The sequence below is a fragment of the Manduca sexta genome, chromosome 11 (genome assembly GCF_014839805.1).
Source record: "Manduca sexta isolate Smith_Timp_Sample1 chromosome 11, JHU_Msex_v1.0, whole genome shotgun sequence".
In the NCBI taxonomy this organism is placed as follows: Eukaryota; Metazoa; Arthropoda; class Insecta; order Lepidoptera; family Sphingidae; genus Manduca; species Manduca sexta.
Genome location: NC_051125.1, coordinates 8765253 through 8779464, shown reverse-complemented (window position 1 = coordinate 8779464; position 14212 = coordinate 8765253). Strand labels below are relative to the sequence as shown.

General features: G+C 35.1%; 2 protein-coding genes across 3 annotated transcripts in view; both read right to left on the bottom strand.

The window, feature by feature from the left end:
- The window catches only part of LOC115452434 (dopamine N-acetyltransferase), a 93016-nt gene extending 90306 nt beyond the window's left edge, over positions 1-2710 (bottom strand). The window contains exon 1 of the mRNA XM_037437444.1: positions 2522-2710. Within this exon, the coding sequence (XP_037293341.1) occupies positions 2522-2695 (174 nt within the window). The 5' untranslated portion in view covers positions 2696-2710. The remainder of the gene's footprint in view (positions 1-2521) is intronic.
- A 2553-nt stretch (positions 2711-5263) lies between these two features.
- On the bottom strand, positions 5264-13888 carry LOC115452781 (zinc finger CCCH domain-containing protein 14). 2 transcript variants are annotated; one of them, XM_037437526.1, is made up of 12 exons: positions 13650-13888; positions 13404-13446; positions 11741-11911; positions 10828-11474; positions 10466-10719; positions 9513-9662; positions 9110-9233; positions 8027-8232; positions 7022-7162; positions 6308-6801; positions 5737-5919; positions 5264-5512 (listed from the first exon to the last, which is right to left on the bottom strand). In XM_037437526.1, exons 1-12 carry the CDS (start codon positions 13686-13688, stop codon positions 5307-5309), a joined length of 2658 nt encoding a protein of 885 aa, XP_037293423.1. In that variant the 5' UTR covers positions 13689-13888; the 3' UTR covers positions 5264-5306. The 2 variants fall into 2 exon arrangements, with proteins under 2 accessions (XP_037293423.1, XP_037293424.1); XM_037437527.1 differs by having other exon boundaries at positions 11741-11908.
- Between the last annotated feature and the right edge of the window lie 324 nt (positions 13889-14212).

The following is a 14212-nucleotide window of genomic DNA, read 5'->3' as shown; positions in this document are numbered from 1 at the left end:
ATTAAATGTAATAAGAAGGTAAAGGCTGACTACAAATAAATAGCGGTAATAGATCTAGATATTTTTGGTGGGCTCGAGGCCAGTTGTGCGCTAGAAAATACTTAAGTGGCAGGATAAAATTTATTACGTTTAAGAAATAGTCATTTCTTCTCGGCGTGACGTATAATTATGCACTATCAGTGTTGCCAACATAGTGGATTTAACTCTAAAACTGGTAGTTAGATTCCTTTTTTATTTATTTAATATTTGGGACACAAGTAGAAAATATCAAATATAAATAACGTAAGAATATGTTACAAAATCCATTTAAGTTTCCTCTAATATATAACACAGGTATGGAAAAGGCGAATAATAACAATATTTATAATATAACGATATGAACCTCACAAAAATAAAATAAAATTATATTTTAAAGAAAACGAATAATAATACCGGAGAAATATTAATTTTAATGGGTTTGTTAACAGTACAAATAGTTAGTCTTTATTTACAGTAATTAGTTTGGAGAGGGAGACTTAAATCCACTAAAAATAATAATTATTTTATTACAAATATAATGAATGCTGCCAAAATAGTTTTCAGAGATCGAGGACGTCGACAAATATACTACTGTGATTAAAACGCATCAAAAACATAGAAAATGTTTTATTAACTGCGACAAAAGAAAAAGTTAGAACGACTGGAACATCAGTTTTAGTGAATGATTGTAGTTTAGAATAGTTATTTACTACGGGTTTGTTAAAAATGAGTTGGCAGCACTGTGTGCTATAAGATCATCAATGAACAATTTAATGTCTTGCATTTTAGATGTTTAAGAATAAAATTAATTTATTAAGGATTTAAGGATATCTATCCTTAAATCTTCTATCTAGAAGTACCTACTCACTTCTATATTCCAAATAGTGCATAGATTTATATAACAATTTTAAAATTCCTAACAAAGTAAGCAGTTAAAAATATGCGCCTTGTCTTTTAGTATCGGCAAACTCTCAGATTATACATATCTACAATAGGCAGGTAGTTTTTTTTATTGCTTTGAATGACGAGATGGGCTTGCCGTTCGCTTGATGGTAAGCGACCGCACATAAACAGTAGAAACACCATCCAACAACTTGAACTACAAAGTATTGTTTGATATTCCTTTGCACTCGCCACCCTGAGACATGAGATGTTAAGTCTTATTATGTCCAGTAGTTACACTGGCTACAATGTTCTTTAAACCAGAACACAACAGTGACTACCTACCAGGTGGACTCTCCCATATAAAAGACCAACTACCAGTAGAGACAACAGTTACGATTTAAACAAAAATAAAGAAATTTACTATTATGATTAAATAGATACTTAGATTGCGAAAGTGTACAATACCTAAGAACTACTAAGAATGCTCTTTTGCTGAAATATTATCTAAAGTAAAAAAAAAACAAAATACTATTTTTTTAATATAATAATTTTATTAAATATGTTATGTAAATATTGAATTTGAGAGTTAAGTACGTGATTTTTAAGTACCCAGATTCCAAAGCCTAGACATGCGAATGCGTTTTTAACTAAACGAGTGATAGGTGTCTGGAATATTATGAAGTAAAAGTAATTTATAGTTTATTTTACTTAGTTGTTATGGCAATGATCACTTTTATGCAAGATAACTACGATTCCTGTACTGGGCTGAAAACAAAAATAGTTCGTTATAGAATGCGTCTGGCATTTTCCAGAAGTTTGACGATGAGTAATGCCTTCGTAAAACTAAACCGAATACATGCTTGAAAATGCTTGAAGAACAGGCCTGGTTCGTTTATTGCGTCGACAACGCTGGAGTGAGTTAAAGAAAGAATAGGAACCTGTTCACTTAAAATTTATGTCTGATTATACGCGCCATGAAGTAAGTAATAAAATCAATTTTATTTCACATTAATAAACACCTATTATTTTCATTATAGATAGCCATTACTTTTACCGTTAGGATCAAGTTAAAAATTTACATATTCAAGGATTTTATTTCTTTAATTAAACATTTATGCATGTCCATTTAAATTGGTAATGTTACTCTTAATATTAACTAAGTACCTACTTAATACAAACGTAATTAGTTCTACGTTTTGCTTTATACAAAGTCAATTATCTATCGTATCAAGTCTTGTCAGTGAACTTTAAAGACATTTCTATTTTCAAACCTAATGTTTATATGTTAATATCTTATCTTATTGCATATAATTGCATAATAAATACAATTATCGATACCACAAAATAATAAAATTACGATAATTGTATTTATTATGCAATTATTAATTTATGAAAAAGAGGGTATAATAATATAAATTTCAACAATATTAATAGTAAAATTTACCTGGGATGTAAAAGAGAAACCCTGCAAAAAATTAAGATATAACGACTGTAACATTTATATCCTCTAGTTTAATAATCAAATGTTTGACAAAAATTACCGCAAACAAGCAATCATGACACAAATAAAATTTACAAAAAATCGTTCCAAATCGTTCTTATCTAATAAAACACTTACCGAAGGATCTGCGATCTCTTCAGAATCCTTTCGTAGTTGAAGATAAATTTTCAGATTTCGTATTGAAGTGTCGATTTGTGTTGAGGTGTTCGTGGCCCCTCCGTTGTGGGAGCGCGGTGCGAATGAATCCAAACAGGATGATAGGATGCGACCAGGCGGATGGTTCTCAGCCATCTATTTTGTACGCGACGTGCCCTAACGTATTAACTATATGCTCATTATCGGCTTATTTCCTCCGCTGTAGGGGCTGATGCATCTATATTTGTATAAAGTAAAAGTTGATATATAGTTTACGCTTTGTGATACTAGGGGTGTAATCAATTTTGGTCCAACTTATTTTGTTTTACCAACCGTATATCATTTTTAAAACACTACGAGGACCTCCCCGCTCTAACAATGTGCACTAAGTTTAAAGTGAAATTCATCACATTGTTTCCTCAGTATAAAGGCGGTGTCCACAGCAAAACGATGCGCTAACTTTATTTTTAGAAGCTATGTATTCGAAATTTATAACAAATATAGAAAAAATTAAATATCATATTTCTACAATATATTTCCTTAATTTGCTTGCTACATTTACAATAATGTGGATATTGTCACTACTAAAATTGTCGATTCCGTGCATCTCCTTATAAAATACATATTTTAAGTTGCAACGGACACTATGGACCGATAATTTGATAGGAAACTTCGGTACAAATGGGAAACCGCTCTAAATCTCGGAATAATTAAATACTTTATGACTTGTAGCAACACTTATATTACAAACATACAACATATAACGCCTTTGATCGCATCGCCGGATCGAACTGGATAAAAAGAGCTCAATGCCGTAGTGAATGGAAAATGTTAATGGAGGTCTACACCGAGAAGCTTGAAAAAGGCTTACGAAAAAGAAAAATAACGCCTTTATCTCTGTATCGTAGCCAGAAGTGCAACCAAGGCACCCACTTATTACCACGTATGTTTCGTCCTACGGGATAAGGCCCAAATCCAGACTCCAGGCTGCCATTGAGCAGTTATCGCCCAATATCGCTTTTCCCGACACGGGATTCGAACACGAACCCATGGTAGTGTCTTACCACGCGCGCAATACAATGCACAGAGGAAGTGAAATTTTTCTTATTTGAGCAGAATAGGTAGATGTCTATTATTCAGTATATTTTTTTTTCTATAAATGACACGTGTAGGTACTCGTTTACATACATAACATAATTTACAGCTAAATAAAACCACGTACAGACAATGTATGCACTCGTATAATATATTCAGTATTGCAACACTAAACAATCAGTAAATAGGCAATATGTAGGTACTAGTTTCGCACGATAAGGCACGTGTTGCGATCATCACGTAACGGATATATTAATAAGTAGCTGCTATCCTGTCGGTTTCAAACGATAATCGCAATATGGACATGTAAATCCTTTATTTTCGGCCTAATTATAGCCGAGTAAGCGATTACTGCATCCGAATCTATTTAATACGTGAAATATGCACGTCATTTTGACAACAGCGAAATCATAGCATCTATACGGATGTGATTAAAAATAAACAGGCTGAATTAGAAAAATCGAATAAAGCGTGGTTTCATTGTAACATAATACAGCGCCATCTTGCGGCATTTGCTTTACTGCAGCAATAGTGATAAAATTCCGTATTTCCAGAACCTACTTTAAAAATAAGTATATAATTACTTTTATTAAGAAAAAGAAGTAACTCTCAATAATCTCGGCAACCACGTTAGAAAACTAGATGAAGTAATGGTATCCCACGGGGCAATTGAGACCAATTGCTCGCAACCTTGATCCTTATAACCTTCCCAATAAATTTCGGGTCTTGATTGTGTAATAAAGAAAATTGTGCTCTAAATTGCCAAGCGACTATGTTCTTGACGGCGCGTCTAGACCGTTTCAATTTTAAAAATGGAATTAACTGATTTTTATGAGTAGGTACTGTAGTACCTTTTTTTTCCGAGGGAAAAAATGCTTTATCGCTACCGCCACCTTGGGGGATGAGTGGAACGGCTATGTTGGTTTTACCGGTCTTACAGCCCAATGTCGACACTCGGGAGGATTGCATCATCCGAGCGAACATTGGAGCGAGTCCCTATCCCTGTATATGCCCCACACCAGCATACCAACCAAAACCCGCGGTGGCCTTCTTCAGCGCATACGGGACGGCCTCGGGGTATTTTGTTGCACTGAGATAGCTGCGCGGAACCGTCCTTGAGGTACTGTAGTACCTACTTGTGTATGTATGTAGTACCTATAGCTTCCTGTCCTAGCCCTACACAGACTTTTAACATTATATTATATGGCATATTATTTTGGAAACTTTAACCTCTGAGGTATACTCAGTCTAAAGTTGACCTCCTATAGGTTTATAAAACAATTAATGAACTATCACGCTATCGTATGAATAAATCGTGGTTAAAAGATATCAAGGTTTAAACTATCGATATGTGTTCTAGCTATTTTGCAAGTAAATTGGGCAACATCTGGACAGATATTGGGTGGGAGGCTGTACTGAAGTCTCAACAATTTTCTTAATTCGCGAGTGAAAATCGATACTCGTCATTGAATATCGATAATTTTCTGTCATCGATACTGACGCGTTTTATTATCGATACTTAGTATCGATACCCATATCCAATATTCCTAACATTTTTTTATTGCATTATTACAATATCGAATCCATAATATGGATCTCATTTCCCCACCAAAACAAAAAAAAAAAACATCTCAGTTCATTTAATATTTATTTACAAAACTTTTTAAATAGATTAAATAGGATATTTCCATTTTGTGGGCACATCATGGTGATAGAAATTGCACTCTAGTTTGTTGACGCAGTTCTTGCCGTAGCGGCACGGCTTCGGATGGTAGTAATGGCACGCGGGGTTGGCGCATCCTGGGTAGTATTTACACATCCCCGGTACACCTACTGACGATATTGTTTTGTAATTAGCCGCTGGGACCACATGAGATGCTGTGAACAATACGATTTGAGTTATTGTCACATAATAGTGTAAGTATATTACTATTTTGTAAAGTAGCTATTTAAGATGTCGCTCGCATATTCGCGTATTGCTCCTGCATTATATAGCATAGATTAATCTATGCAAATATTTCACGAGACATTCGCAAACAGACGTTATCTCTAGAGATGTAATCAACTATCTGCAGCGCGAGTGAGTGAACAGAACTACGTACCCAGCACAGGCGACACGGGCGCCGGCGCGGCTGTGGGCGCGTTGTGCGCGTGCGAGTACACGCACGAGCGGCGCGTGCACGCCGCCAGGAACTTGCAGCGCGGGTGAGCGAACGCGCATGCTGAACCGTATCGACACAACGGGAACGAGCGGCACCACACTAGTTTACGTTCCGCTTGTGAAACTGCGCACAAAAATAAAAAAATTAAATAATTTAATCAAAGGAATCAAATAGCTACAGATAGATACTGAACAATTATTTATTATTATTGCCATTTAATTTCTTAGCAAATGCTGAAATTTTTGTGAATAGCCAAGGTCAAAGTCTGAGTAATGTGCGGCACATGCGCCGTTTGTGAGGAGCGTACCGCTGGCTACTTGCCGGGTCGCTGGTTACCCGTCGCTCGTCGCTCGCAACATGAGCGACTCGAATGTGATTGGGTGTTCCACAAGGCGTCAGAAAAAGATGCGCGGGAACAGGTGCAGTACCTGTTCGTGCACGTGCTACGCATGCGCGGTGCGTTCGCTTGGACATAGCCTAATGAGAACGCAACTAGAAACTCGATACTTACGCGGAGGCACCGTATCGTATTTGTGAGTATTCGTAGTGGTAGTAACTGTGACATGATTATCACTGCTCGCACTCTCTGTTCTCACTCTCTCCCGTTCCATGTCTTTCTCTTTCTTTCCAACATCGAACACTATCGGCGATCCTTTCCTTTTCTTTCCTTGCACTTCATCTTTAATTTTTTGCTCTACTGTTTTTAGCTTGTCTTCTTCTTTTTTTATTACAACTTGCGTGTCACTCTCTTCACTTTCATTACTAAGGCGTTTCTTTTGAACATTACTGGTTTGAGGTGACGTTTGACTGGACCTCTTTGTCTCTTGTGGTTTATCTTTGGTTATTTCCTTTCTTTTATCCTTTGACTTGGTTATCTTATCATCTTCATTCAATAGTCCTTCGTTTAGTAGTTTTTTAGCAAGAAACGCGTTAGGATCATATCCATCCATTGTTACTATGAATTGGGTATTTCTGTCTTTGTCTATTGTTGGATTATGAATATTGCTGAAAAGATAAAAAATATGACATCATCAGTTGAGACTTCTTTTTGCAATGTCTAAGAACACTGTAATTACATTACAATGGATAGAAAATGTTGCCAACAATAGTAATACACAATCGTGAAACTAAAATCGACAAATTAATAAGGCATCAGTAGTTTAAGGCTTACAAACTACAATGTATAACATGAAGAAAAAAGATACCTAATACTAAATATACATACATAGTCTCAATGTTGAGTGTATCATCTTTCCTGGTGGAAGTCCTCACTTCATTCCGTCGCGAAGGCACATACTCTGTGTTGGTTATTTTCTTTGTTATAGGAGCGGGGATGTACTCTTCTTTCTCTGTGTCGCTTAGTTCTCTAAAAATATAAGTCAAAGATATTTTATTCCATACATATAGATGGCACATTATATTCCTAAGCCTATAAATAGAATTTATTATTTTTTATTTATTTTATTAAAACACTGTACGAAGGAGTACAGGCAGACTTAATAGCAAGGGTATATTCTCTCACAGTAATAAAAAAAACAAAAACAAAATTATAAACATAAACAGCATCGAAACGGAAAAGCAATAATAGTACTCCCAATTTTGAGCAAACACATAATTGTGTCCTTTCAATCATTATAAATTACATAGGTTAGTCTTCTTCCACAGATAACCTATGTGATTCAAAACCGGCACCCTCTGATCCTGACCTTGTACATGATGACATTAGGCCAGTGTTTCCCAACCTTTTTGAGGCCACGCCCCACTTTAATAACATTACTAAATTTTTTATGCACCCCATACATAATTTTTAACCTTTTAACTCTTGGTCTCTCGTGGCTCGCCGGCGAGCCAAGACAGCTACATGACATTTGCGTGTGTCACGGGATTATAACCTTATATACTACATAATATATACTACATAATAAGGTTATTTTTCCGTAACACGCCTAGCTGTCAATGTTTGCCGGCAAACATTCAGCTACCTCACGGGTTAAACATTGTTTTGCTCCCTTACTAAATATAAACGATAAGTTTTAGGAAAAAATCACTGTGAAATTGTTATCAAAACATTGTAAGTAAAATTTCAAAACATATAATGGAAAACTGAAAATTCTGTTTAAATTGCCCCCCTGTGGGGTGTGGGCCCCACGTTGGGAAACACTGCATTAGACTATTGTATACATTAATAGTACTGTATTCATCTAGTATGAATATTGAGTTATACACTTACTTAAAGGCTTTATCATCATCGCTGTCCAACTCCCCTAGGCTGATGGTGTCGCCATGTCTGTCCGCGTCCATTTCCGCATCCACCTGCACGTTCAAGCTGCGCGCCGGCACTTGTATCACAATTTTTTGTGGTTCAACCGTCCGCCGCATTGGCAGCACTAGTGCACGTTTCACTTTCTGCGAATCCAGCTCCGGTTTTGGTGGTATCTGTGGATTTGATTGACGAATTTTAGAGTCAATCGCTTCAGACATTTGGTCTATATTAATTTGTATGTAATATTTTTTTTATACGGGCACGTCATAATGATTGAGTATTAAATTATGAAACGACTACACTTGTCCAATCAAAACAAATATGCCGGCCTGTTTGAAACGGCATATACATAGACTGATTGTGGAAGCTACGCGTAGCAGCGTTAGCACAAGTCAAAAGCCGCATAATTTGGATAACGTGAGACGTAACAACTGCAAAAATAAAATTACTGTTAAATAAATAATGCCTCTAAAACTATTGGTATAATATTTTGGCGAATTAGTTGTGCACGAATATAAATCACACCCTTAGAACTATGGAGACCTCACTCAAAAAAGATAATTTGTGGGAAATTAATAAAAAAAGATTTGAAAATGTAGAAAGCAGTGAATTAGGCGGTCATCAAAGTGAGAATCTCTGTCTGATTCCTTTCTATAATTTTTTCTTTTCTCGTCATAGAGTTATATGCTTTGGAATGTCGTTTATTACAAAATCATGAAATACATAAATGCTTGAGTTAGAGCACATTAGTTCTAATGGTAATATGTCTGAATTACGAGTAACGAATACATCCAAATAAGCTGTATACAAACTCGTGTATGTGACCATTCATCTGTAGTTCGCAAGTCACTGGTACACTATTTCAAAATCCTATGAATTTTAATGTTGGTAAAAATCAAAAGACATCATTCTTGTAACACTCCCCCCCCCCTATATTTATCGTTTATAATTCGAGATTTTTGATAAATAAAAAAAACATATTATTAAATTTGTTGAAAAAAGTATAATAAATCCGAGCTAAAACAGTAATGAATGTTGTAGAATACATACATTGAGCAGACTCTTGTGCGCGTCGGCGACGGCGCGCAGCAGCAGGCTGGAGGCGGGCGCGCCCACGCGCGGCCGCGGGCGCACGCGCACCACGCTCGCGCACCGGCTCTCCAGCACCGACACCCTGCTCCACAACACACACTCACACTCTAATTACACGGATAAGATTGTTTTAAAATAGACACTGTTGTCACTGAAGTGTATTGGACTTCATGGTGAATGGTGTAGTGTCCATATAGATAATTGACTGAAAAGAGTTACCCCTCACAAGTCGACACAATCAATGAGTGTTTATATAGGGAAAGACATAGGGTAGGATACGCCTTCCGATGTAAGGGGGATCCCTTACATCGATCACTACGGCGGCTACTACATTAAGAATCACAACGTAATTATCACACACCTAGATGTCAGTTTCCTAGAGGTGGTTTCACTTTTATCAGTTACAGCATCATTTGATGAAACTTTTCTCTGTGTATCTTGCACTTCATTGATACGAGTTTTGACAGATTTACTTTGAGGTCTCGCCTCGGGCTGTCTCTCTGGCGTGAATCTACAATTAAAGGAATTATATTTTAAATGTAATATGGTTACCTCGTGTAAGTTTGTTAGGCGATGGGTATTTCGATTTAATTATGGAAAATGTTCGAAATTATTTGCAGTCATTATTTTATTTACTCCCACAGACATACACAGAACACATGCCTGTAAAACGGAACATTAGCGTGCCTACTAATTAATGGCATGTAGAAAAAACTGAGCACATTATGGACGCAATTGCAAATCAAATTTGCATGAAATTGGCATCCTTATGCCTGTATTTGCAAGATGACGGCAAGAATAGGTGCAGACACGGCCATTTTGCGGCACACCACGGCTCCTTCGTCATATTGTAGTAAATCAAAAGTACTATTAACTTGCTTGTCAGTTATATGTATGACAATTAGCATATACAGATGATAGTAGGTGATGTGTGCAGGGGCTGTTATGCAAATGTGCTAGATACAGAGTGTGTCCCCACCTTAGAGGTATCATGATAATGTGGCCAATTCATAAAGGACATTAATAAAACTGAATGGTTTTTGCTGTTCTAAAATTAGTTCAGTATCACAGAGAAGGCATGTGTCTGGATTATATTAATGATATCATTTACGCAATTCATGTCACATCACTAGGTACGCCTCTATCTAACCCATCGTGAGTATATGTATGCACGTATTTTTACACGATATTAAAAATAAACAATGCAATATCATCACCCAACAACCACGAGGTTTGACAACAAAAATCGAGAAAGAACAATGTATTTAAATTAATCCTTCTTTCTTACTACCTCAAATAACTTTGTAACTCAACCTTTCAGGACTCTCTGTCCGTTTATCTGGTTCCGTTTTTTTCGGTTCTTTAGCCTTTTTTATTTCCTCTCGCGTCCCCAATTTCTCTCTTATAGTCCTTTTGGGCAATTTAAGCTCAATTTGTGGTAAAGTTTCCACTAATTCTTTAGGGGGTTCGACAGGAACTGTAGGCTTAATTTGTGGTTGTGGCGGCGAATTTGGTTTTAAAGGAGGCGTAGCAGTTACGGCAGCTTGCATGGGGGGTTGTGAAACCTCCTGAAAAAAATTAAAAACAATTTATAAGAAGAAAAAACTCCTTATTTCTGTCACATAAGCTCATATAAATAGCTAAGCCCATAAAATAAATAGGTTTATAAAATTTACTTGAAAAACATCTTCAACAAAATCATTCATCAGTTCATCAGCTTCAGTCCTGATGTTCAAGAAATCTTCATCCTCATCAGACATGGCTTCTAGCTGCTCTTCCAATTTCTGTTTTAAACCTTGCATTTTATCTTCTATCATATTCATCTCTTTCAAATGCTGTTCCCTGCTTAATGCTGACAAAGTTGGAACCACAGATGATTCTACAGCCTTATTACTATCTTCTGTTTGACTTGGGTCAGATTGAGATGGAATTGTTGCTGGATCTATTATGGGCAGTATTGGTCTCTTTATTTCCTTCAAAATTGGTTTCTTATCAACTACCTCCTTCTGTTCTTTTGGCTGATCAAGGATAATTCCATGATTCTTCAATATCTGTCCAGCAAATACATCTGTGATTGATGGCTCAGCATCTTTCTCCATGTTCATAAGTAGTGGAGGTATGTTTGGACGTATCATTTCATGATGCTTGCTTTTCTTCTTGCTTTTGTGTGCTTTTTTGTCAATTTTCTTGTGGAGTTTTAACTTCTCTTTCTTTTTAGCCTTTTTTGTGTCACCTTTCTTTGACTTATCTTTTGTTTTCTTGTCTTTCGATTTACGATCTTTTGATTGAGTCCTTTCTTGTGGCACTTCAGATTCAGCACTTTCTGGAATATAAAAAGAAAGTAAGAAAAACAATTATTAGTAATATAACATTATTATCATCATAATAATTTTATAGCTAGATTGTAAAACCCCATCATGGCTATTTATGATGTTAAGATTATCAATACAAGTAAATATTCCTATTGTAACATAATAACATATGTTTTAAACTTTACAATGACTGTATTTACATACACAACTAGCACTACTATATTGATTGATAGGCATTACATGTTTATACAATATAGATAATAAGCAAAACACATACTAAGTGGTGCAGTAACAGTGACTTCTTGAAGCTTCTTCAGAACCTGATGCAACCAGTTCACAAACAGCTCTGTGTTGTCCCCGAGGAATAGCTGCAGATCATCTTCCATCTGACTCCTGGTCCGTTTGTTTGCCACCATGACCATAACATAGTCAGGTAGCTCATCATCTGCAATATTTTGTAGATAAACCTCTATAATAGATATATACATAAATAGCTTCACACATGTTAACTTTCAGGAATGTATAATTGTACAAATTCAAGACATTAGCCAGAAATAAATATGCAATGCAAATAGATGGTTCTATGTCTCTCTCTCTAATTACTTTTGATACAAAGACAGTAGACTAGAGGATAATAATTTTGTTATGAATTAATATTTTCTACGACTAAAGTATGTTATGATTGTGTTCTCAGTAATACCTATTTTATTGACTATTTTTAGATTTAATTATTAAGTTATTTATTAATATTTTTTATGGAACATAATTAAATTAATTGTGGTTTAATAGTAATGACATAAATTCCATTTATATAAAACTTGATAATTTATCTCTCTCTTTATGAATACTTTGTTGAAGAGAAAAGAATTGGTATTATTTAATTATTTTCATGACTAAGCAGTAAAAATAATGTTAAAATACTTTTGAGAAGTTGCCTTTTTTTCATTCAGAAATCATATTGGCACATGGGAAATAACTAGTTTGAAGTAGTAGTAGTAAAAAGTAGAATATTTAATTCCAATATTCACAGTTTATTTATAATTTTAAAGGCAATAGTAACAGCTAAACTAAAATTCAAAGGTTGACAGATTAAGAATCCCTTTGGCATTAGCTCACCTTTATACATTAATTATATAAAAGGCATAAAATATATAAAAAAATCAATTAAGTTTAAGTTGGACTTGCACACTGCAGGTTCCTATTAAAAAAAGTATTTTTTTTTTGTTATTAAAGTGCAGATTTAAGGTATTAACATATATTTTATTTTAATACAGGTACTGCAAAGTTACCCCATTGAGTCAGATGGTAAACAAAGTGGGGTCCAATAGAATGTTGACTGACAGAGATTTGATATACCTCTGGACAGTCAATAAGAAACAAAAGTACACCTGTGTATTGCACCCACACTTGTGCACTATAATATCTCCTGTGTACTTGGCTAATCTCCGTTGAGGTTGGCCACCATTGCCAACATTTGAGGAGGATGGAATTAATCATCAATGAAGTATATGCAATTGAACATTTGGAAGAATATTATCACTTGGTACTATGTTTAATATCCTTTCTGGCTAATTTGCTAGTATGTCAAGGACATTCCTAGTTCATTTATATGAAACAAAGTCTTAGGAAAATATATATTCATTTTTATAAAACTTGTAGTCAGGAATTTACTATATCCAGAAACATGTTACCAGTACAAAATAAAAATACAAAAATACCTTTTGCTCTCTGTACCCTTCATTTGGGAAAACTGTTTTATCCAGGCAGATATACATGAACTATTAAAATTTAGTTAATAGAAGAGGTGTCTAGGAAGATCAAATAGACTAATAGATTAATACTTAATTATATTAGTAGAAACAATTATAGTTAATGACTATACTGTGCCCAATACATAAAATTGTCGTACTTTCAAAATTAGATTATCGTATGGTACTCACCAACATAGCAGCCCAACTCGGTGAGTTTGGCCTTGATGGCCGACTAAAACAAAAACAAAAGTAAATCAATATTCTTGCCGCAACATACCAACAAGAAACCGGTGATGATATTCGCCATTACGCACAACAAATTACAATATTGTTACAAACAATGTAATATATTATGTCTTAAATGTGTATTTATAGCTTAGGAGCTATTAAAATTCCGTATATGTGTACAAATAATGTTTTAAAAAGGATATTCACCCGCATTTTTTGACCAATTTCACTGCCGACTACGTCCATCTTGTGTAATTTTTTCACTACACTTTTTCTATAATTAAATCATGTATTTCTACAAGTAATCATACGAAATTACTTTACTTGTCAGATATTTAGGATTAAAAGAATTAAAGTATGAAAAATCACAAATTCAGCATTCCATCCTTGTTGTAGATTTTTGACAAGCGAGCGGCGATTGACGTTTAATTCAGTGTTACCACTTACCAGAGGTATTCTTTGAAATAGCTTTGGAAATAGCCATAAACCAAATAAGAAACCCAACATTTCTTTCCCAAACATTGCGACCGAACCTTAAAAAAAAAATGTATAATTACAAAATGTAGACAAATATTGTAACTTTATCTTTTCGGATAATTAGCACTTCAGTCCGCTCCGTGACCACGCAGGCTGCAGTCTTCGAAACGTCGGCAAAAAATTATAGTATGAAACATCGCGATAAAATCCGTAAAATAGTATTATTTCAATGTCCCTTAATAGGTTTAAATCAAATTTGATATAGATATATCTGTATATTATTACAGGGCCAA